Source organism: Pteropus vampyrus, unplaced genomic scaffold, assembly GCF_000151845.1.
Source record: "Pteropus vampyrus isolate Shadow unplaced genomic scaffold, Pvam_2.0 Scaffold115, whole genome shotgun sequence".
Classification (NCBI taxonomy): domain Eukaryota; kingdom Metazoa; phylum Chordata; class Mammalia; order Chiroptera; family Pteropodidae; genus Pteropus; species Pteropus vampyrus.
Window position 1 is genome coordinate 3,955,325 of NW_011888896.1, and position 24,574 is coordinate 3,979,898.

The following is a 24,574-nucleotide window of genomic DNA, read 5'->3' on the forward strand; positions in this document are numbered from 1 at the left end:
TGAGCAACAGTATATTAAAACAGTATATTATATTAAAAGAATAAGCATCTGTAATAATATATGCTAATATATTCTTAGTTATATAAAAACTGTTTAACATAATGCTACTAAATAAATATTGAAGAAATGACAGCATAAATATTAATTTATATGTAATGTACTTATATTTTATATCTAATTTAATTATTAACTGTAATAATGAAATGTTTAACTTTATTAGTAATTCTGTTGATTTGGGTTCTTTAAAAATGTCAAGATTTTGTGAATTAATATCTTCTCTGTTAGAAACTTTTAATTTTAATTTTTATTGGAACAATTTTAGGTTTTTAGAAATGTAAAGGTAATACAGAGAGTTCTCATCTTCCCTTCACCCAGCTTTCCTAATGTTAACATTTTACATAACTATGGGACAATTGTAAAAATTAAGAAATTAACATTGGTACAATATTACTAACTAAACTACAGATTTTATTAAAATTTTCCCACCTTTTCCACTAATGTCCTTTTTTTTTGTCTCAGGATCCAATCTAGAATACTACATTTCATCTAGTGATCAGTAACTTTTGATATTACACCATATTTATTTATTAGTAATCTGTGAATTCTTAGAGCTGAGAGTATTGATTTGTAGATTATTATATTCTATGTTGTAGATACGAAAATATGTTATTTTATGTTAAAATAATAAATACAGTACATATGTATATATGTACACATATTTTTTTTAAATGCTGAGCCAGCATTTTTATCTTTATCTATCTTCTTGGAGTTACAGAATGTAATTGTTTAATCTTAGACTAATTGAAAGTCTTCAGAGAACAGTTCCTTTGTTATTTCTTTCTTATTGTTGCCACTGGCCCTACCTAACAGTTTGCTGATAGCTAGTAGAGTACTTACACCAAATTTGGATGTCATAAGAATTATCTGATTTATACCATTGTCTTTTCAAGGGAGTTTCAAAAAAAATTCCTCTCATAACTGTTTAAAGAAAAAACAGAAACAATGACTTAAAGAAGCATCGTGGTATAGAGACTAATTAGGCAAGCTTGAATGAATACAAAATAGAGAGTGGAATAGACTTCTGGACTTAGTCAAAGCAGACTTAGGTTAACAGAAGAAACAAGAGGGAATAATTTTTCCTCAAATTAAAACAGCCACTTTGTCAGCTTTATTTTTTTCTTTCAATAATTTTTTTTTCTTGCAAAGATGTGTTTCATAATATTAGTTTACCCATACAGTTTCCCTAGTTTATTATAGATACTCAATATACATTGGATAAAGAAATTGATTTTTTTAATTGAAAACAGGGGGCTTTATATAGCACGGCAATATGACTAGAAACCTTTATGTAAAATCATTCTGAAGTCAGAATTCATTGTAATTTCTCTCTGCTGTATTATTGGACACATAATAGGCCCACACAATTTGGAGGCAATGAATGATGATTTGTGAAATCAGTGAATGAGGGTTACAAAACATTACCTCTGAAATAGTTTTTTTAATGTTTCGATTCCTACAAAATTCTGAAATACACTTTAGGGATAATTTACTTAATTTACTCATTCATTTCTTCATTTTATCTTTCTATTTTTAAAGGATCTTTCAAACAATCGCCTTACAACTATTCCTGCTAGTTTTTCTTTATCCAGTCTGGTGCGACTCAATCTTTCCAGTAATCAACTGAAGAGTTTGCCGGCAGAAATAAGTGGAATGAAAAGTAAATCTTCTTTGTTTTAAAAATACATAAATTTTAAGTTGATGCAACTCACATTTAGAAAAGTAAATTTTAATACAGTTAGTTACAGAGAAGTAAAATAATAGGTTTTATGGTGGTAAATGCCAACAGTAGCAACTAGTCTTGAGGTTTTTGAAGTCCAGTAGAACTAATATTAAGGGATAAAAATATTTAAGGTACATTTTAGTACCTTTAAATAAATATACTTAATCATTGTAGAATTCTTATTTAGAGTCTGAAATCATTATGACTTTTTTGTTTAAAAGCAAACTATTATTACTTCTTGGTTGATGACCACACTGTGTGTCAGCTGTAGACTATTTACCTTACCTTTTTTGCTAATCATACATAAGCCCTCTTCATTTTTTTTTTAACCTCCCTTTTGTGGAATAAGTCATAGAAGTGATTTTGTACAGTTGATTATAGATCATTTTGTGATGAATTTGTAAAATTGTGCTGTTTTTCTTTAGAGTAATAGCTGTTTGTCATTTGTAATAAGAATGCATAAGTTAAACCTGCCATAAATCGAATTACATTTTAGGAGAGCCTTTACTTGTGATACCAGTCGTTGAGTGCTTCTCTTTGCCATTTTTCAATAAAGCTATTAGGAAGTAGAGTTAAAGATAAAATATGGTATCTGGAGTGAGTATAATAAGAAGCATGAATTTTTTTTTTCATAAATTGAGTGGAAATATCTTGAGATATAGGAACAGATAGAAAAACCAATAGAGAAATATTTTGAATTTACAGCAATTTTTCTAGTATATTATATAATTAATGATCACATACTTTCTGTTCTTCAGCCACGACAATGATATTTTTAAGCTATCTCCAGTAGGACATTTAGTTGTTATTTAGGACTGGATCCTAAGAACAATATCTAACATTTGTATGGTTCTTTGTAACTCAGAATGCTTTTACATATACAGTCTTGCCTTCACAACATTTCTATAAGTTAAGTGAGATGCGTATTACTTACATTTTAAAGATTCATAAACCTAGGCTTAGAAATTATATTGGAAATTGTAGAGCCAGGGCTTGTAACCTTTTATTCCATCCTTATTGCTCTTTCCACTACATACTGCTTATATTCTCTGTCAGTGCTCTTAGATTCAAACAATTGTGAAAACTACAGTCTCTAACTTTAAAACAAGTTTTTCTTTATAGAATTTACTGGATTTGTGGTGGATCAGATTATGACATTTTTTCTTAATGCTCTCACCAAATAATACATAAATTATTATATTACTGGTTGAAAGTAGTACTGTTAGATTTGTTTTGGAAAGCAGTTATCTCCTTTAAACACTGAAAGCAGCAGACTAAGCTAAGACGTTCTATGAACTCAGTCTTGAATTATATTAAAATTGACAGGTTCAAAGTACAGGAGAAAAGTTGTAAAATGCATATAGCCTACTCAGACTAGAGGGTTGTGAGTAAATTGTGGAAAATTGTGGCCATCATAAGTGAAAGAATCTGTATTATGGATTAGGTAGAAAATTGCTTATTGAAGTCTTAAGGGAAGGAAGACCTTTACTTTTCTTCCAATTCTGTTTTCTGTTCTGCCTTTTAAGAAAGAAAGATCCAGGAAGTAAGAGAGAAATTTAGAGAAATGTTCTGCAAGTTAGAATATTTTTGTCAAGAGTATTAGCTAAGGTGTTAGAGAAAGCATGTAATTTAAAAAAGAAAAAATAGAAGAAGAAAGGAAGGAAAGAAGACAGTGAGAGAGGCAGTATGGATGGATGAAGAAAAGGAGGGAACACATAAAAATTCAAGGCTTTTTGACAGAAAGTTAACTTGTCTGTTTTAAATAAAAATATGTCTAAGCTACTTGAGATCCATTTATACAACTAATATGCATGCCTATTTGTATGTCTAACTGCCTTAAGCTTTTTCTTTTTAAAAATGTACAATTATAGAGGGAAATAATAATCTCATAGTGTATAATTTATACATTTTAGAGTACTTTAACAGAGTAGTAAAGCATTTTGTTTTTTTAAATGTTACAAAAATGACCTGGACTATTACTAAACGGTAACTTTAATATTAATTCTCTTTAATTATAGTGAAATATAAAAAAAAAATTTTAGTTTACATTTATTTAATTCAGTTGTATTCAAGGTTCTTGATTATTATAGCAGTATAAAACAGCACAGCTTCATAAGTTCTCACGATTATGTATACATTCTTTGAATGTATATACAATTATACACCAGTATTTTTTTCTCTATTAAAGTATTTTTGTTTTTCACTAAATATATGTTACAGGATTAAAGCATTTGGATTGTAATTCAAATCTGTTGGAAACTATACCTCCTGAATTGGCTGGCATGGAATCACTAGAATTGCTTTATTTGCGGAGGAATAAATTACGGTTTTTACCAGAATTTCCTTCTTGTAAATTATTAAAGGTACTATTTAGTTGATTATTAAATAACTGTGTATTTTCCAAAAGTTAATTACAAAAATGAAATTTTAAATCTTGTCTTACATTGAAAATATATATTAGTAATAAGTGCTATGTTTTTCCTATATTAATATTTTTCAGAATTTTAATATTACTAAATACATTAATGGTATTGTTAGTAGCAGATTTTTTAAAAAAGAAATAATCAACTTAAAAAAATGAAATTTGTCCATTTCATCTGGTGAGTATTTTATAACTAGAGAAGTAATAGACGATGATGCTCACACAGTAGGTTGGGGCCATACTGTAGGAAACCTGAAATAGGAGAATACTAAAAAGGAATATGTATCTAATTCTATAAGTTGCCACCTTTCATGTTTACCTGGTCATAATCAGGTGTGTTTAAAGTTAATTACTTTTAGTTTTAAGTATTTAGCATTAACTTTGTCTTTTAAATTCACCACGCTTTGCTTGCTTTTATGTATACTTTTATGCATTAGTGTTAAAAATAATTTTTTAAAACAGAATGGTGACAGTGCTAAAAGGAACTGAAAAAGTTATTTATAAGATTATTTGTCTGATTATAGGTTCTATTATTGGGAAATCAGCATATATAATAATCACTAGTGAAAATGTGGAATAACAAACTGATTATAATATAAATAACTTTTTAAACTTATTGATTTGTTTTAAAACTTTAATCTTTCATCAATATAATCTTGGATTTGTAATTCTATAAATGTAACTACTAAATCAGTTCTCTGCTTCGGTTTTATGAACTTTGAACTTTCTGCCAGGTTAAACCTTTATTTTTAAATTACCAGAAAATTCTTGAAAAATTTTTTATAACCTTTTTTCTTTAGCTATAGATGGCTTAATTGAAAACTTAAGCACTTTAGTCATTAGAAAGTTAAGTTTTTTTCCATGTGTTCTTCAATGATTTCAAATTAAGATTTTGATTTGATTTTCATTATCCAGTATAAAATTTAATACAAAAATATACATGATTGATCTTTGGTTTTATAGGAATTACATGTAGGTGAAAACCAGATTGAAATGTTAGGGGCAGAACATCTTAAGCATCTGACTTCTATCCTTGTGCTAGACCTGCGGGATAACAAGTTAAAATCTGTTCCAGAAGAAATTACACTATTACAATCATTGGAAAGGCTTGACCTAAGCAACAATGATATTAGTAGGTAAGTTTAAAGGTCAGATGAATAAGAAATCATGTCTGTATTTAGTTATTATAATTCACAAGTTAAAATATTTGTAAAAATCATGTAGCGATCTTTTTTCTAAATTAAATTAAATAAATATTTGTTGAGCAGATATCATGTGCAGATCTACAAAGTATAATTAGATTCTGTCCTTGGCAGCAAGTTTAATATGCTAATAGAATCAGATGCATTTAACAAGTACTCTAAACCTACTAGTAAACTTCCAGAAGGCTGCATTTTTATCTGTTTTGTTCACTGCTCTGACTCTAACTCCTAGATTAGTGCCTGGATACAGAGAAGGTGCCTGATAAATATTTGTTGAATTTGTTAAATGAATGCAAAGCCATGGAGAGATATAAAATGCTTTGGGGGCTTAAAGGAGATATAGGAATCACAATTTGAGAGGAATCAGGGCAGACTTTGTGGAAGAAGAAACACTTTTAGATGATCTTTAAGACTGGGACTAGGGTGAGGCAAGTTAATTGCCTAGATTGCAAAATTTAAGAACACACTGAGTTTCAGGGTCATGCTTCACTCTAGTCCCACCACGTGATCTTTAAGGATGACTGTAATTTTCAAGTGTGCATGTAAGATGGTTGGAATGATTCACTTGTCAGGTGGAAACTGCACAAAAAAAAAAACTTTGAAAATTCAGAAAATTTTTAAGGATGTATTTAGAGAACAGCAAGGAATTAAGTCGAGCTGGTAAAAAAAGTGCATGTAGGGGGATGGTGAGAATTTAAGCCTTGAAAGATAAGTTGAGACCATATGGAAGAGGACCTTGAAATGCCTGTGAAGTGTCAGTTTCCATTGGTTAAGAGGTGGGGAGCTACTGAAAGATTAAGAACTGAACCAATTTGATTTTAATCTCATTAAAAAATAAATTGGTGATAGTGGGTTTGATACATTGGATAGAAGTGATTTTGTAGGTGAGAAATCTAAATAAACTCTATTAGGTTAGTCTAATAACATTTAGCACTAAGGAGCATTTGCTATATCCAATTCACTGTGTTGACAGCTTTGTAGATTTCCCATGTAATAAGGACCTGAACTGTGGTGACGATAAGAATGGAAAAAAGAGGAAAGATGTGAAAGTTGTAATGAGTTAGAATAAGTAGTACTTAGCATTTGATTGTCTGTGTTGGAGATGGGGAGGAGGGTAGTGAAGAAAGAATCATAAAATGTTATAGAACCATAATATTTAGAAATGGAATTATTTTATATATAGATATAAAAAAAATAAGACTTACCTAGGATTATACACCAGTTAGATGTCTGAGGTTTTGTGTTTGGAAAAAAGCAAATATTTTAAACAAAAACTATGATAAATAATATTAAATAAAGTAATTAGTACCAATATTTCTGATATATATGTTCCTCTTTCTCCAGAGCTTTGGATATAGAGGGTACATGTATCACAGGGTCTAGAACATAATGGCACTTAATATATATTAGTTTCTTTCCTTCTTTTAACCCCATACTTTCTACTATTAGACAATTCTATTCATTTTATACCTCTCCAGAATCTCATGTAACAGATAGTACTAAACCCTATATATACTGTTTTTTCCTGTATATACATACCTATGATAAAGTTTAATTTATAAATTAGGTACAGTAAGAGATTAACGACATCTATAATAAAACAGAACAATATTACTATAATAAAAATTATATGAATGGCTTTGGGGCCATTATTAAATAAGGATTGCTTAAACACAAGCACTGTGATCCTCTGACAGTTGAGTTGATAACCGAGACGACTACTAAGTGACTAATGAGTGGGTAGCGTATTCAGTGTGGATACTCTGGACAAAGGTGTGACTCAAGTCTAGGACAGGATTTGCTGGACTGCGTGAGATTTCATCATGCTACTCAGTACAGTGCAAAATTTAAAACTTATGAACCATTTATTTCTGGAAATTTCGATTTAATATTTTTGGACCACAGTTGACCACGGGTAACTAAAAACTCAGGAAGTGAAATCGAGGGGAAGGGGGACTGCTCTACAGATTCTGAGGCACCAATGAATCAGAATCTCTAATAATGGGATTGTAGAATTGTTTTGTTTTTTGTTTAAACAAATCCTAGGAGATTTGGTTGCTGCTGGTTTTCCAGTAATTTGGGAACAACTTTTGCAAAATAAAGTCCAGTCTTTAGCATAAAATTCAAGGGCATCTCATAGTCAGACTTTATTCGCTCTTTATCATTCTGTTTTCTGACTACATTGAATTATAAATGTACTGACTTTTTCTTTGTTTTCGTTCCTTTATCATAAAATACCCCTTTTCTGCCTCACTACCTGATGGAATCCCATTTCTCTTTTTAGGCTTTGCTACTTCTTTCTCTCCCTTGCCTCCTTGCTAATTTCTACATCTCTACTTTCATAGCAACTGTACTTGTTTAACAGCCTTATTACATATATATTTTATATTCATTTGTTGATATATACTTTACATACAATAAAATTTATCAATTTTAGCATACAATTTGATGGTTTTTGAACAAATATATATGTTTGTGTGACCATTGTCACAGTCACATAGAACATTTATGTCTCCCTAAAGTTTTCTCATACCCTTTCAGTTAGTCCCTTTTTCGTACTCCCAACCTCTAGCAATCACTGATATGCTTTGTCATTGTAGGTGTACCTTTTTCAGAATATCATACATGGAATCACACAGTATATAGTTTTAGTGTCTGTCTGCTTTCATGTAGCATATAGCTTTTATAGTTCATTCATGATTATATGTATCAGCAGTTAATTCATTTTTATTTCTGAGTATTAATCCATTATACAACTGTACCACAATTTATTCATCTCTTCACTAGTTAGTTGACAGATGTTTGGATTGTTTTCAGTTTTTTGGCTATCTTGAACATTCATGGAAAATTCTGTCTGGACATTATTTTCATTTCTCCTGGGCAAATAATGTAGGAGTGGGATTACTTAGTTGTATGGTAAGTATATATTTAATTTTAAAAAACTTCACTTTCCAAAGTGGCTGTACTATTTTATATGCTCACTAGCAACATAAGATTATTTCTATTTATTTTATTTTTGTTAGACATATATGTGTCTTTTTCCTTTCTTCAATTGAGAACTCTTTAAGGGCAAGGATCTTGATATCCCTACACCAATGCCGAATATATTGTAGATGCTTAATACATTTTGAGATTGAATATTTACATATGTAAACAGATTTCTTTGTGTGTGTGCCAAAGATAGAAATGATTTTCCTTATTACATGAAAATATGAATTAGGTGGTTAAAGTTTATTTTTTTCTTTTTGTCATTTTTTTCTACATCTCTACTTTCATAGCAACTGTACTATTTACTTGCTTGAAGGACAAAATCAAAACATTTAGTGTCAGTGAGGATGATTATCTTGAATCACTGATTTATTCAAATTTATATTTTGAACATTTACTTTTTAGCACTGGGTATAGTTTAGCAAGTGTTATAGCTCACATTCTTGTTTAGCAATCACAATAGGACAATTTGGAAACAAATCTAGTTTTTCTTTTAGATGTTCAACATTTATCTCTGGAAAGGAAGTATTCTAGGCACACATAACTTTGGTTTTGTTGACACTATTATATGATACATAGTTTGTTAGTTTTATAGTCCACTCCTGTTGAATTATACTTATCCTTAACTTTTCCCTGAAATCACCTTAATCTTTTATAGTCTGCCCTGTTCATTGGGAAAACTTCATTTGAAATTCCTGGCACTAGAAGGAAATCCTATAAGAACCATTCGAAGAGAAATTATAAATGTAAGCATATTTAGAAATCATCTCTGGTTTTTAAATTTGAAATTCAAATATAAAACTGCAAGATATGTCTCGGTGAATATGTGTCTTTCTCTACCTTTTCAGAAAGGAACCCAAGAAGTCTTAAAGTATCTACGAAGCAAGATTAAAGGTACTTTCTATTTTCTTTTATATTTTGAAGGATTATATGAAAGGTCGGTAAGTGTTAATAGTGCATAATTTTCCATATATGTTGGGTATAAATAATTAGAAGCAATGGTTCTGGGCATACATGGCTCTAATTCTGATTCAATGTTAGGCCATAAGTATGCTGAAGTTATAAAAACATTCTTAAATTTCCAATAATAAGATTCTATTCTTAATCTCGTTGATTTGTGTTAAAAGTATAATAACTAGAAAATATAACAAAACTTCAATAAGCACCTAGTGGTGTGACTTTGAAAAGTATCATATAAAAATACCATAAAAGTCAAGTTTTATTGGCTAGGTTCTATTGGCTGGGAAGTATATTAACAGGTATTTGAATATCTGCTGCATGCATAGTTTTGCTAAGTTCCAACAAAAATAAAGACAAAACACATTTTCCAGGGTATGTTAATTTAGCATGAACATGCACTAAAGGAGAAAATGATACTATAAATTTAATTTTTAAAGCTTTATTAAAATTGTAATATATCTCAGTTTTTTTTTTAATGTATGTCACTGCTACATAAACTGGAGCATTAAGAAAAAGATCTATTTTATGAGTGTATTGCTTTATATACCACCAAACCACTCCAAAACTTAGTGGCTAAATACAGCAACTGTTTATTTAGCTCACATTTGTATAGGTTATGTAGAACCTAGCCTAGCACCATACTGCCTGTCATTTTATGGTAGATGAATAAGATAATTGTATATTTTAGCAATTTCAATTTTCCATCTTGCCCTTTAAATAATTAAAATAATTTATAAGACTTCCTGTCAATCAAAGAGGTTTTTTTCTTCTCCAGGTATGCTTTCTCCTCCAGAAAATTTGTTTATTCTGATATGAAGCAGTTAGAAGTCATGTCAGAACAGTAAGAGTTTTTAAAGATTTTATTTTTTAGGGTAGTTTTAGGTTTACAACAAAATTGACAGGAAAGTACAAAGATTTCCTGTATATCCTCTACCCACCACATGTGTAGCCTCCCCCATCATCAGCATCACTTACCAGAATAGTACTCTTTTTTCTTTTTCTTTTTTTCTTTTTACTGAGGATAAACCTACATTGACACATCATAATCACCCCAAGTTCATAGTTACTTTAGGGTCATTCTTGGGTACAGTCTGAGACTTCGACATATATGTAATGAGATATATTCATCATTGTAATATCATAAAAAGTATTTTTACTGCCCTAAAAATCCTTTGCAATCTGCCTCTCCATCCCTGGCATTCTTGTCTCAGTTCTGCCATTTCCAGGATGTTATATAGTTGGAATTATACAGTTTGCAACCTTTTCAGATTGGCTTCTTTCACTTACTAATATGCATTTAAGCATTCCCCATGTCTTTTTATGGCTCAATAGATCATTTCTTCTTAATACTGAATGATATTCTGTTGTCGGGCTGTACCTACTGAAGGGCATTTCAGTTGCTTCCAAGTTTTGGCAGTTGTGAATAAAGCTGCCATTTGTTTTTGCACGTGGATGTCTTGTTTTAGCACCATTTGTGGAAAAGACTGCCTTGCTGCATTGTAGTGCCTTTGCTCATTTGTCAAAAATCAGTTGACCATATTTCGGGGGTCTACTTATGGGCTCTCTGTTCTTTTCCTTTGATCTTTTGTCTGTTCTTTTGCCAATAACAAACTGTTTCAATTACTGTAGCTTTATAGTAAGTCTTGAAGTTAATAACATCAGTCTTCCAACTTTGTTCTTTTCCTTCACTATGGTGTTGGCTATTCTAGTCTTTTGTCTCTCCATATAAACTTTAAGATCAGTTTGTCGATATCAAGAACATAACTTGCTAGGTAGAATTTGGCGGGGGATTGTGTTGAATCTATAGATCAGAGAACTGACAGCTTATCAGTATTGAGTCTATCCACAAACATGGAGTATCTCTTATTTCGTTCTTTGATTTCATTCATCAGTATTTGTATTTTTCCTCAGATAGTTCTTGTGCATGTTCTGTTAGATTTATACCTAAGTATTTCATTTTAAGGGATGCTAATGTAAATGGTATTGTTTTAAATTTTAAATTCTACTTTTTTTATTGTCAACATGCAGGAAAACAATTTACTTTTGTATATTAATCTGGTATCCTGCAATCTTACTATAATTGCTTATTAGTTTCAGGAGGTATTTTTTGCCATTTCTTTCAGATGGTTTACCTAAATGATGGTGTCATCTCTAAACAAAGATAGTTTAGATGATTCTGTCATCTGTGAATAGAGACAACTTTATGTCCTCCTTCTCAATCTGTATACTGTTTATTTTCTTTTGCTCTATTGCATTAGTAGGGACTTCTAGTATAGTGTTGAAAAGGAGTGGTAAGAAGGGACATCCTTGCCTTGTCCTTGATCAAAGGGGGAAAGCTTAAAGTTTTTCAATTTTCACCATTAGGTATGACGTTAGCCTGTAGGGTGTTTGTAGGTAGTCCTTATCAAGTTGAGAAAATTCCTCTCCATTCCTAGTTTACTTAGTGTTTTTATCACAAGTGGGTGTTAGAGTTTATCAAATGCTTTTTATACATCTATTGATATGACTGTACAATTTCTCTTTTTTAGCCTGTTTATGTGAAGAATTACATTAATTGATTTTTGAACCTTGAACTAGCTTTGCATACCTGGGTCATATACCATGATATACTTGGTTGTGGTGTATAATTCTTTTTATACTTTTTCAGATTGGATTTACTAGTATTTTGTTGAAGATTTTTGCATGAGTTCATGAGAGATACTGCTTTCTAGTTTTCTTGTAGTGTCTTTGGTTTTGGTATTAGGATAATGCTGTAGAATGAGTTAGGTATTCCCTCTGCTTCTATGTGAAAGAGATTGTAGAGAATTGGTATAATTTCTTCTTTAAATGTTTTGTAGAATTTACCACTGAACCTATCTGGGCCTGGTACTTTCTCATTTGGAAGGTTATTAATTATTGATTCAATTTCTTTAATAGATATAGGCTTATTCAGGTTGTCTATTTCTTGTGTGAGCTTTGTTAGATTGTGTCTCTCAAGGAATTGGTTCATTCCATCTAGGTTTTCAAATTTATGGGCATAGAGCTGTTCTTAGTATTTCTTTATTATCCTTTTTGAGTTCATAAGATGTGTAGTGATGTTCCCTCTTTCATTTCTGATGTTACTAATTAGCGTCTGTCTGTCTGTCTCTCTTTTTTTTTAGTTAGCCTGGCTTAGAGGCATATCAATTTTATCAATCTTTGTTAGAACCAGCTTTTGATTTCATTGATTTTTTTCCTATTGATTTCCTGCTTTTAATTTCATCGATTTTTTCTTTAATTCTTATTATTTATTTTCTTTGTACTTTGGATTTAATTTCCTCTTTTTAAATTTGCTCTAATTTCATAAGGTGGAAGCTTGGATTATTGATTTTAGATCTTTATTCATTTCTAGTATGTGCATTCAGTGCTATAAATTGCCCTCTAAACACTGTTTTTGCTCCATCCAACAAATTTTCATAAGTTGTTTTCATTTTCATGTAGTTCAAAATATTGTAAAATTTCTCCTTAGATCTCTTCTTTGAGCCATGTGTTATTTAAAAATGTGTTGTTTAATCTCCACATAATTTTGGATTTCCTAGATGTCTTTCTGTTGCTGGTTTCTAGTTTAATTACATTATTGTCTGAAAGCAGACATTGTATAATTTTGCTTCTTTTAAATTTCTTACAGTGTGTTTTATGGCATTTTAAGGTACAAGGATGATTAACTATAGTAAGATATTTAATATATTAAAATATATATTATTTCATATTAAGCCGTTACATCATACATCACTTTTTCTTATATGCCAGAACTTATATAGCCACATATATAAGGGAAGCTGAGCAATAAAGTCTTTTTTTTAATAAAAAATCTTTATTGTGGTATAGTTCACATACCATACAATTCAAATTCACCCATTAAACCATATAATTAAATGATTTTTGCTATAATAACGGATATGTGCAACTATCACCATAGTCATTTATTTTGCTTAAGTGGAAGGATTGTTTGTTGTTGTTTCTTTTGAATCAGTGTAGTTATTCTCTGAAGGTTCTTTTCTACTTTTAAATTTCCTTATGGTTGGAATTATTAATAGATTTTGAAGCCATATTATTTATAGTAACTTTATTTCCTATTAATTAAGTATTAAATCAAAACCCAGATTTGAGTTATTGGAAATAAAGCATAGGACTAAAGACATTCTTACCAATAATATCTGAAAATCACATATACCATTTTATTTTGATGTATTTTCAAAAAATTTTTAAATGACTTTGTAGCATAAGTATTGGTTTTATGTAACTTTTTTCCCCCCAGATAATGGACCTAACCAAAGTGACTCTATTATGGAGACTGCCATGACACTTCCAAGTGAATCCAGAGTCAACATACATGCCATTACCACATTAAAGATATTAGACTATAGGTATGTAATTCATTTTTTTAGACATTGCAAAACACATAGGAAAATTTCATAAATAATCCTTCTGAAAAAGGACTGTTGGTGAGGAAGAATTGATCAGAGTGCATTAGTACTTGACTTAGAATAATAGCAGTTGCAAAAACATGAGATAAAAAGCATATTAAAAGTACAATGAACTTAAATACTCATTCCTTAGGTGATTTGTGTTTGTTATGCTTAAGAGACAGATTGATGGTTATTAATAGTAAAATTTTTATAGTAAAGAACATTTTGTTATTATGAATAAACGACAGTATATTGGTAATAAAGTTTTCTGACTCTGGCATCCAGAGAAGATTTAATTTTGGAGAGGAGGGGTGGTCTCTATTAGTAAATAAGAAATAAGTACCAGTTAGTTAACACCTCAAGCAAGCAAAGCTGGAGAGGTTGTGCACCCTTAATATATCTGAATGCAAGTTAAATAATATGTCATAATAATAATATGCTCTGGTACCACATATATTAAATATGAAACAATTAGATTGTGGATATATAAATTAAGACAAAAGCCTAAAAAAATATATATTGTAGAAATGTATTCGATTGGGGAAAGAAAATACCTATGCAAAGATTGAGAGTATTTATCAAGTATTCTTTCAGTACTATCTAAGGCAACAGTGATAAAAATAACTAATTCTGTCAAAGCTCTTGCAGTGATTGGCACATATCTGAGTATTGTAATTTAAATACAAAAGAATACACACTCAAGTCAGATAAGTGACTAGATTTATTCAATTACCTACACAGCCAGCATGTCCTCTTAATGTATCAGTAGGGACCACCTTCTCAACAGTCAAGATACAATGTATGGAGAAATAACTACTCTAAGCCAGCTTCCATCTTTGACACTGTAACACAGGATAGTATTCTTCCATACTTTTATTTGTGTCTCTCTTATAGCATAGCGTGGCATAACTTACATGTCTTCTCTTCTACATAATATACCCATTTATTCAGTATATATTTTTGGAGTCTTCTAAGCTAGGTGTCATAATACACTCAATAATGAGACAGACTTATTTCCTGCCTTAGAATTTCTTAGCTCAGAATTTCTTTTATCTCTGGCTTTCTATTCCCTACACCCAGCATGGATACCATTCTTCAGTCCCTAGTCTATGATAGGCACTGTGCTAGATACTTTACATATGCTGTTGCTTTTATTTCTCCAGACAATCTATAAAATAGTATTGATACAATTTTATTTGAGATAGCCATTCTCACTTTTTAAAGGCACAGATAGGATGAAAGCTTAATAAAGATAGCATTTAAGACCATACATCTTAGGTTACTTTGATTCTAAGTTTATTGTAATTTGTTTTCCTCAGAGACTTTAATTGGAAAGGAGTATCCTATTCAAAATACATATTAATTCCCAATCTCAAGGCATAAATGCCTTCAACTAAATTTTTTAAAATAGCATGAATCTTCAGAGTTTGATTAGAATAAATCAGTTCCCCATGACTTGAGCATTTTTGATTAAAGAGATAAAAAAGTTGCACCTGCACAGCGGAAAATGGAGCCCTCAAGCAGAAGTAGAAGGCATAACAACTATGAAATTCAGGCTATCTTTTTACCTACCTGTATTACAAAGCCATTCTTACACAGTTCCCCCATATTGTACGTGTAATATTGTTTTCTTGTACATACAGTCATTTATTTGGCATTCCATTGAAAATTCTTTTAAGAGGATGATATGTAGGTATTAAAAATTGTAGAAGAAGAACATAAGGATAATGGCTAATTATAACATCAATAAATTGTTAAATCTACAAATGTCAGAGTTTATTTTTATTTACGATTAAATTTATATTTTTTATTGAAAATCTTGCTGAAATTTTTAATCTTATTGAAAAAGAAATTTATTTACATTTGCAAAAGATCTAGCATAAATAACAATGAATAACTCTTTAGAATATAAATTCACAGAACTGAGGTTCAAGGAAGTAAATTACAAAGCTTATTAATGGTAGAACCAGGAATAGTGTATTCTAAAGCCACTACTCTATCTACCTTGTCACATGCTAAAGGAGAGAGAAAGTGGTTTAGCTTATGAGCAAACTAGTTTAGTATAATGTTGAACTTTTAAAAATGATTCTTATCTTGCAGTTAACTATATAGCCAAAGAAAGTTAACAGACCACCCATTCGAGATTTTAAGAAAAGGTGCAAAAATAGTTTGTAAAATTCTAGGTTTAGTTCTACTCTGAAGTAGAGGAATCCATTTATTATATTACTATCCATTTTTTATATGACTTCTAGACATCTTAGACTCTGAAGATATGTCTGTTTTTTATTCACATTGAGTGTGTCCTCAGAGTGTATATGGCACAATGTGTCGTGATACAATATGTTGTCTGAATTCCTAACTATCAACATTTTGTGGGTTGGCAGGTTTTTGTGGCCACTCTTTACACAACTAAATAATCAAATGCCTTCAAAATCTTTCTTATAAAATCTTTAAAGTCTTTAAAAGTGAAAAGTAGTAATTATATTTGTCTGAACTGCTAAGAATGATGCATTTCTTAAACCATTTTTCCTTTAGTGATAAACAAACAACTTTGATTCCTGATGAAGTGTTTGATGCAGTAAAAAGCAACATTATCACTTCTATTAACTTCAGTAAGAATGAGCTATGTGAAATTCCAAAAAGGTAAGAACTGTTCATGAAGACCTTTGAATTAAGTCGTGACTCATTCTCAGTAGCGTTTGCATCTTGTCAAAATAATTATTTTTCATAGTTTTTAAATTTGAAATTATTTGTAAAATTTTTTGCATTAATAACAATTGAGGAATTTAGCAAAATTTACTAAAGTATTCCCTGAGATACTTTTAACGTTTGTTATGAGAGGTATGCAGGTTTTTATAAACTTCCTTTTACATTTTAACCTTGGAAAATAGATATTAGAATTATTAAAAATATTAAATTACTTTTTCCCATATAATTAAATGTTAGTAGAAATTTTTCAGAGACCATTCAGAGCCAGGTTTATGTAAATCAATAGGAATTTTTACTTGGGCCTTTATATTAATAAATTGCCAAGTCACTGAATTTTTCCATTGATAGTAAAAACAATGACCGAGCCCTAGAATACTTCCTTTCAGAAAAAGATTCTTCACTTCCAAATATTAGAAGTTGTTTGCATTGTATTTTATACTATTTAATATATCTTTGTTGACGTTAATTATAGCAAAATCTATAGGTTATAAAAAATATATATATAATGTTGAACTTTTAAAAATTACCATTTTTTAAAAATTATTATAGTAAACTATACACCCAAAGGAAGTTGACAAACAATCTTGCAATTAAAACAACACTATGGGAGATAAGATAGGGCAGTGTCAAAGAACATGAGGCAACAGAGTCACTGCTTGTGTCTATATCCCAGGTCTACCTACAGGAGCTGTGTGGCTTTGGACAGGTTAGCTAGCTCCTCACCTGTGAAGAGATATAATCGTACCTATTTTAAGAATTAAATCAAATGACATAATCCACATGAAGTATTTAACAAGTGCCTAGCACTTAGTAAGTACTTTAGTACTTAAAAAAAAAAAAAAAAAGGACTGTTTTGGGAAAATAGAATGGCTTTCATCTGACTGCAAAAAGGATTTTTTAGATGTTTCAAATTTTTACAAGCTATAGTTCTTTTTCTATTTTACAGAGTATAGGTTGGGGAATGTAGATGTTGAAAAATTGATAACTAAGATTCCATTGCAAAAGAGATCTAGTCCATCTTCTCATTCTCTCTTATTTAAATGGCTTAGGGGACATTTGATAGAATAGTTGAGCATTTAGATTTGCTGTCAGATATTTTGCCTTGAGGATCTTGGATCAAACAAGCAATTGAGAATCAAAATGGATGGAGTTAAAAGATTACTTTTTTACTTAGTTTCTCATTTTATCCCACAATTTAGTTATTCTTGTGCAAAACAACATGTTATTCTGTTACCACAGTTATTTCATATTTTTTAGCAATTTAGAAGGCCAAAGAAGAAATATAATAAAGACATACCTTGCTATAGAGAGTTTCTGAACCACTTTTACTCTTTCTTAAATTCTTATTTCAGAAGTCACAATTTTCACCAAATTATTTTCTGATTGTAAAGATAATATTTGTAAAATTTTGGACTAAATGAAGGGACAAATCATTTACAGTCCCATCACTGATTTATTCTGTTAACTCATGGCATATTTTATTTCAACTTATACCCCATTTATAATTATATTACAATTTGTATCTTGACTGGTTTATTTGTCATATGTATTTTCCTATGTTGTAAACAATACTTTTAAAATCTAACTTATATTATAAATAAGGTTGATTATGGCAAAAAATAAAACAAAATATTGTTCCTTTAGGCCAGATTTCCAGAAGAATTACTAAATCAAAGAATATGTCTCTCGATACATATATCTAAAAACTTTCAAAGAAAATTTTATTAGTTATATATCCAAACTTATTTTATCTTTCACTATATCTACTTTAGCACAGCCTTTGATATTCTTTCTTTTTTAGTTTTGCTAATATAGACAAAAGTGATTTATAGTTATAGTTTAATTCATTTTTTGGCAAATCAATCACAGATAACATTTCTCGTTCTTATAGTTAAATTAATAGCATAGTTTAAAACTACTAACCTTGATTAGGCTTACTTAGAAATGTTTAACTCTTTCTATTTAAGTTCTTACTTAAGTTGCTTAGTGACACTTACCAAACCTAGGTATTAACTCACTGTTTTCTGGCCACCATAATTAAATGTAATGATAATTTGGATAAAATAATATACTATACTTTTAAAATATTGACATCATATTTAAAAACATTTTGAAGTACTCAGATACAGAGGGCATTATACAGTCTAAAAAGAAAATTACTATGTTAACAGAATATATGTCTAACAATTTATTTTATGGTTTCAAGTTATTGACAGTATAGAATAACATTTGCCTATGTCGATTTTTCTTCTTTGTACATAATTGGTTTAAATATAAAATAATGAGTTCTTAAATTAAACTTCAATATCCATTTAAGGACAAATAGAAAGTCTGGGACAGATAATATTAAAGCTGTTTTTTAAAAATATTTTTATCTGTTACATATCCAAACTGAAATTTTTATGAGACAAGTAAAAATTACAGAAAATCTTAATTAGCAGAAATAATATGGGATTGTTCCTCCTATGGTCTGCTTACAGTTTTGAAGTTCTGACAGTGAATTCAAGTGCTAACATTTTAAAATTATTTTTGTTTCAGGATTGTAGAACTGAAGGAAATGGTTTCTGATGTCAATCTCAGTTTTAATAAGCTTTCCTTTATATCCGTGGAATTATGTGTGCTTCAGAAATTGACCTTTTTAGATCTCAGGTATTTATTGATACTACTACTTCACTTTTTTCATTATAACTTGTCTGAATTTTGCCTAACTTTTGCCGTTTCCCTCATATTTTTCTAAGTAAGTATGGAAATTGGTCATTAGTTTATTAATAATATTTTAGGAGAAACCTAAAAGCAAGCACTTGGGAAATATTTTAATCAGATATCATTTGTAGGCAGCTTATCAGACAAAATTATTTAAAATATTAGAAAATATTAACATATTCTTTAGGTTCATGCTTGCATTAAATTACAAATACCACACAGAAAGTGTTTGCTTCACATTTTTCCTTTCCTGAAAGTAAATAGCATTAAATTTAAAAACCCTATGCTGGCGCAACAACTAACATGGCTTCTCTTAAAAAGAACCTATTTGGTTTCAAAATATTATATTAAACATGTAAAGTCAGAAATAAAGGAAAAAAAACACTATGGCAACAAAAAAGAAAAGAAACTACTTATGGCTCTGTAGATGTAATAGGAAGTTTAATTTAAATATGTTTTAAGTTGAAGTGACAGGATCAGAAGTATCACAGTTTTTTAAGAGTAATAATATATGTCTCTGGGTTAGAAAGTCATTTATTTGCTTGGACTTTAAACTTTATTTGTAAACTATATCTCTACTACCTGAGCTTCCTACTGCTCATATATTATTATGAGGTGCGTTTTTAGTTTATTTATAGTAAAGCTCCTTTTGTTCTGCTCAAACAGTAGTCAAATAACAAGGTTAAGTTAAATCCGCTGTTTGAGGATTTATTCTTTCTGTGGAGATAAAATATTTTACTTACAGGATTAAAGTAAATCTACGAATACTCTGTTCTTATTAAGTGTAGACTTCTATTTTCGCATGGCAATTACACTAGCAAAACAGTGTAAAACCACATTTTAGTTCAGTATTAACAGAGCAGAGAAAATGGATTCATGTCCCCATTCTTTCTTTTCCTCCCATTCTTCAGTGTGTGTACATGTGTTTTTATGTATACATATATATGTAATATATATACCTTCATCTATAATCGTATCTGAAGGTTTCTAGTTGACTAAAATATGAATTTTTTTGGTCTGATATAAGTAGGTATAAGACTTTCTAGGAAAAGGATAAAGGCCAGCAGCGGATGATAGAACTCAACTTAATAAAGACAATAATGGGAGAAAAGTAGAGAGAAAAGAAAAAAGAACATAGCTTGAGCTGTAGAAAGTATGACTCATGTATTAAGCTTTCCTTCTGAATGCCAAGAAATAGGTTAGAGAAAATTATTCAATTGTAATAAGTAGCCATCTTGTTGGATATAATTTTCTCACAAATATTTTCTATTGTTAGTCTGTATACGGCCTTTAGAATCCTTCTACCTTCTTGTCAGCCGTTCTTGTAATATTGTTCCCAGACCATTCCAACAATAAATGAGATTCTGTTTACTGTCGTTCTTCATCATAAGATCTAAAAAAATGCATTGTGCAAATTGAGATTCTCAACCTGGAGTAGAAATAGACTTGCTTAATACCTATATAATAATAAGTCTCAAGTTCCTAAATATATAGAATCTTTTTACTTTCCTGTTTCATTTTTTTCATATATTTCAGTTCTTTTTGGAGTAGGATTTCATGTCTGTATGCAAGATATATAATAACACCAATCAAATATCAGCGGAATTAAATAATGTGGTATTTATAGGGAACGATCTAAAGGGCCCTGACCGTGAGGAGTATTGTTGAGTTCAGAAAGGAGATAAGGATTAATTAGTTTTACAGTGTTTGCTGTTAAATCTATTATTGAAGAGTTGGTTGCATTATCAATTGGTTGTATATTGGTATCAAGATTTGGCATACTAATCGAATACTTGAGGCAGCCAACTGATTTAGCAATCTCAGGACTCAGCCTTGAGGAAATCAGATCAAAGATTGATAAACTGAGCTACATAATTTTTTTGTCTGATCAATACTTTAATTACAAATTAAAGTTGTACAAATTTTTTTTCTAAGTCATGTTTTTCTTTCCAATTTAGAAACAATTTTTTAAGTTCTTTGCCTAAAGAAATGGAATCGTTGATAAGACTACAAACAATCAATCTTTCCTTTAATAGGTAAGAGACTGAATAGAAAAATTTGTGACCAGCAGTTATTCTGTGGGAAATCCGTAGGTCTTACTAGTGAATACAACTAAAAGAACCAAATAAATAAGAAGTCTCTATGATTTTACCTTATTTGAATATCCAGGTTTATTTTCATTTTGTTCTACTCAGAATTGAAAATGATATTGCTCTCATAGAATTTTAACAATTGATGTCTAGTAGATTTCTTTTGTTCCTTTTAACTATTTTAAGAAGCCTGTAGCCTAGTAGGAAAACAAACATGCAAGTAAATATTTATAATTGCTGTAATGGAGGCGTACTGCATAGACAGAAGTGTTTCCTGAGATTACCTGAAGGTAGAAGAGGTAGCATTGAAACTGAGACTTGAAAAATAGACAGACATTTGCCAGACACACAGGGATAGGGCATCCCAGGTAGAGCAAATAGCATGTAGTAAGGCACAAAGTTGATGGGGAACATGCTTTCTTTGGGACCCTTCAAGAAGTTCAGTATGGCTCTGACCATAAAGTAAGGAGCTAGAGGAGTAGAAGTAACAAATGAAATAGGGCATGTAAGCAGTAGCCAGCCTTTTAGGAGCCTTTTATGCCAAAAAACCTTAGATTTTATTCTTCAAACACTATAAAGATACTGCTAATAATTAAGAATAGCTAATATTTATTGGGAGCTTATTATCTGCTGGCATTGGACTAAATACTTTATTTGTATTTTCTCCTTTAATCCTCACAAAAGCCCTACATGGTAGGTTCTGTTGTTATGTCCATTTGAAAATACAGGATTAGGAGTTAAGTAACTCACCTAAGGTTCACATATGTAGTAATTGTAGAGCTGGGATTTGAGCCCAGTTGGTTTGGGCTCTTAACAACAATGTCGTGTTGTTTTCTATGATGAAAGTTGATTTTGGTAACAATTTAATTTAAATATTAATAGCTAACATTTACTGTATTCTATCTACTATCATAAGGTCTTCAAATATATTCATTCAATCCTTGTAACAAATGTGTAAATTTTGACAAATGAGGATGCTAAGACACGTTGATGTTAAAATGCTGTCTATTTAAATTTTGTTCTGTCCATTATTTTGCTTTCTCATTTGCAGGTTATGCTGTTGTTGGCATTATTTAAAAATATGTGCACTTCTCAGATCTCTCCTAATTTTTATTTGTGAAGTGAACTGTCGGTTCTCTCTTGAGTTGTCTGTTGAGCTGTCGGTTGCATTGTCAAGTAATGTCATTGGGGAGGTGGCAAAAGCTGACCCTAATTTCTATGTTAACAGATGAGCCACATCTTTCTTAATTACCTTTTTCATGCATTGGTGGGGTAAAAGAGGAAAGACGACTTGGCAGCAGTTTGGTCCACCTGTACTTCTAATTCTTGACTCCTCAGTCCCTCTGGAACTTCAGAGTTTCCTTGAGTTTACGCTTCATTATTGAATTTTTTATATTGAGTCAGAAAAGGAAAGGCAATATAGGGAAATGAAAAGGCCACAGTTATAAAGTTCTCCTTCAGCCCATTCTTGTCTTTTCTGGTCCAGACTCGCAGTTTTCCTCACACTGAAACCATGCTTTCTTGTGGCATCTTCAGGAAACCAGCAGCCTGTGCTAGTTTGTCATCTTTTTAAGAACCAAAATGCACCTATTGTTGAAAGTTAGTCAAAGGAAAATGTAAATCTTGAATTTTTTCTTAATATTTACAGTGATTCTGTTTCATAAGAAATAAAAGTGAACTAAAGAAAAATAACTACATGGAGACATTTTATAGAGAATCTCAGGAAGATTTCTTCTGAATGTGAAAAGGAAAACATGAGAGAATGTACTCCAAACTTTTGTTTGATTTTATACAATAAAAAGGAACTGTTTCAAGTTTGTCCACTTCACATATATTTCAAGGTTTCCAAAATTAGTTCATTTTCTTTATTTTCTGGAAAATTTGAATACGGTACTTATACCAAATATAAAATACACTAAAGAAAACTTTATCTCATGATATCAAACTTCAGATCATCTATTTGAAGGAATGACTTTTGGCTCTGATTCCAGTATATTTAGGTATTCTGTTCATATTTTAATAGGTTCAAAATACTACCTGAAGTTCTGTATCACATCCCCACACTTGAAACAGTTTTAGTTAGTAACAATCAGGTTGGATCTGTGGACCCAGAGAAATTAAAAACAATGGAAAATCTGATCACATTGGACCTTCAAAATAATGACCTCCTACAAATTCCACCAGAACTCGGTAATTGTGTGAACTTAAGGTAACTATACCATCCTACCAAATTTTTCCATTTATTTGATTGATCTGTAAAAGTGTCATTTAGTTTTATTTTTTTCTATTGAGGTTCTCTTGCAGGAAAGTGGTAGTAAAAAAGGTAATGTCTTGTTTAAAATAATAGGTAACAAACCCTGAATCTCAATTCTGTTTTCCACATTTTACCAAATTTATTTTTTTAGCTTTGTTTATATTGTATATAAACAAAGTAGCTGTTTGTTTCTAGTGATACTTTACTCATCACTCTGTATATGTATAACTGGAAACTCTACCATGTAAAAATGTCATGGATATATAAACTTAGCTGTGCATATCATATAGGGTCTTTTAAAATCTGATTACAGATTATTATGGTGACAGATTATCACCATTTATTTCAGATCGGCATGGTCTTCCTCTTTGTGTTTGTTGTTACCCCAGCCTCAGATGCCTTTACCCTGCTTTTATCAGTAATCAACCTAAATATCACTTTTGAAAACCTTTCCAATTTCCCAGTCACTCCTCTAATTTCCCATCCTGCTTTATTTAGACTCATTTATACCATCTCTTTGTCCTTTAGAAAAGAGTTGTCTCAGTGCCTGAACATAGTTCCCAGTCAGTGACTTTAAAAGGTGTTTGAGATGTCAACGGAAAGCCAGGTAGTTAAGTAGAATGTGTCAGAAGTAATTTCCTTGTTGAAAGCTGCATATGACAGTTTGGCATATTTTACTTCACTAGGGCAGCACTGGCATCTGCTCTGTACCTCTTATTAGTTGATTCTCATTATTTGCAGCAGTTGTATTCTATAAAGTCTTTGTAAACACCAAATTAATGAATACTAAACCATTATTCCTAGGGGAAGTATAAGAGTTAGGTTCTTTCAAGCCTCTGGTCACATTTTCATCAACCAATCAATACATAACCTTGTTTTATGTGTGTTTCTGTATTTAACATTGTTGATTCATTAACATTAACTATGGCCAAACAGCACTATAATTCATGCCTGAATGAAGCTTATCTAACATACGTATTTTCTCTGTAAGGCACATGACAGCCTTCTTGTTTAAGAAAACTAGACCACACTTCAGCAT

General features: G+C 30.5%; 1 protein-coding gene across 2 annotated transcripts in view; it reads left to right on the forward strand.

Moving 5' to 3' along the window:
• The window catches only part of LRRC40 (leucine rich repeat containing 40), a 43,334-nt gene that overhangs the window by 16,106 nt on the left and 2,654 nt on the right, over positions 1 to 24,574 (forward strand). Inside the window, exons 5-14 of one of the 2 annotated variants that reach the window (XM_023533898.1) lie at positions 1,597 to 1,717; positions 3,992 to 4,143; positions 5,166 to 5,338; positions 9,051 to 9,138; positions 9,241 to 9,286; positions 13,629 to 13,737; positions 16,315 to 16,422; positions 19,027 to 19,137; positions 21,150 to 21,227; positions 23,305 to 23,490. In XM_023533898.1, the coding sequence (XP_023389666.1) occupies positions 1,597 to 1,717; positions 3,992 to 4,143; positions 5,166 to 5,338; positions 9,051 to 9,138; positions 9,241 to 9,286; positions 13,629 to 13,737; positions 16,315 to 16,422; positions 19,027 to 19,137; positions 21,150 to 21,227; positions 23,305 to 23,490 (1,172 nt within the window). The remainder of the gene's footprint in view (positions 1 to 1,596; positions 1,718 to 3,991; positions 4,144 to 5,165; positions 5,339 to 9,050; positions 9,139 to 9,240; positions 9,287 to 13,628; positions 13,738 to 16,314; positions 16,423 to 19,026; positions 19,138 to 21,149; positions 21,228 to 23,304; positions 23,491 to 24,574) is intronic. The other variant, XM_011365717.2, reaches the window with a different exon arrangement.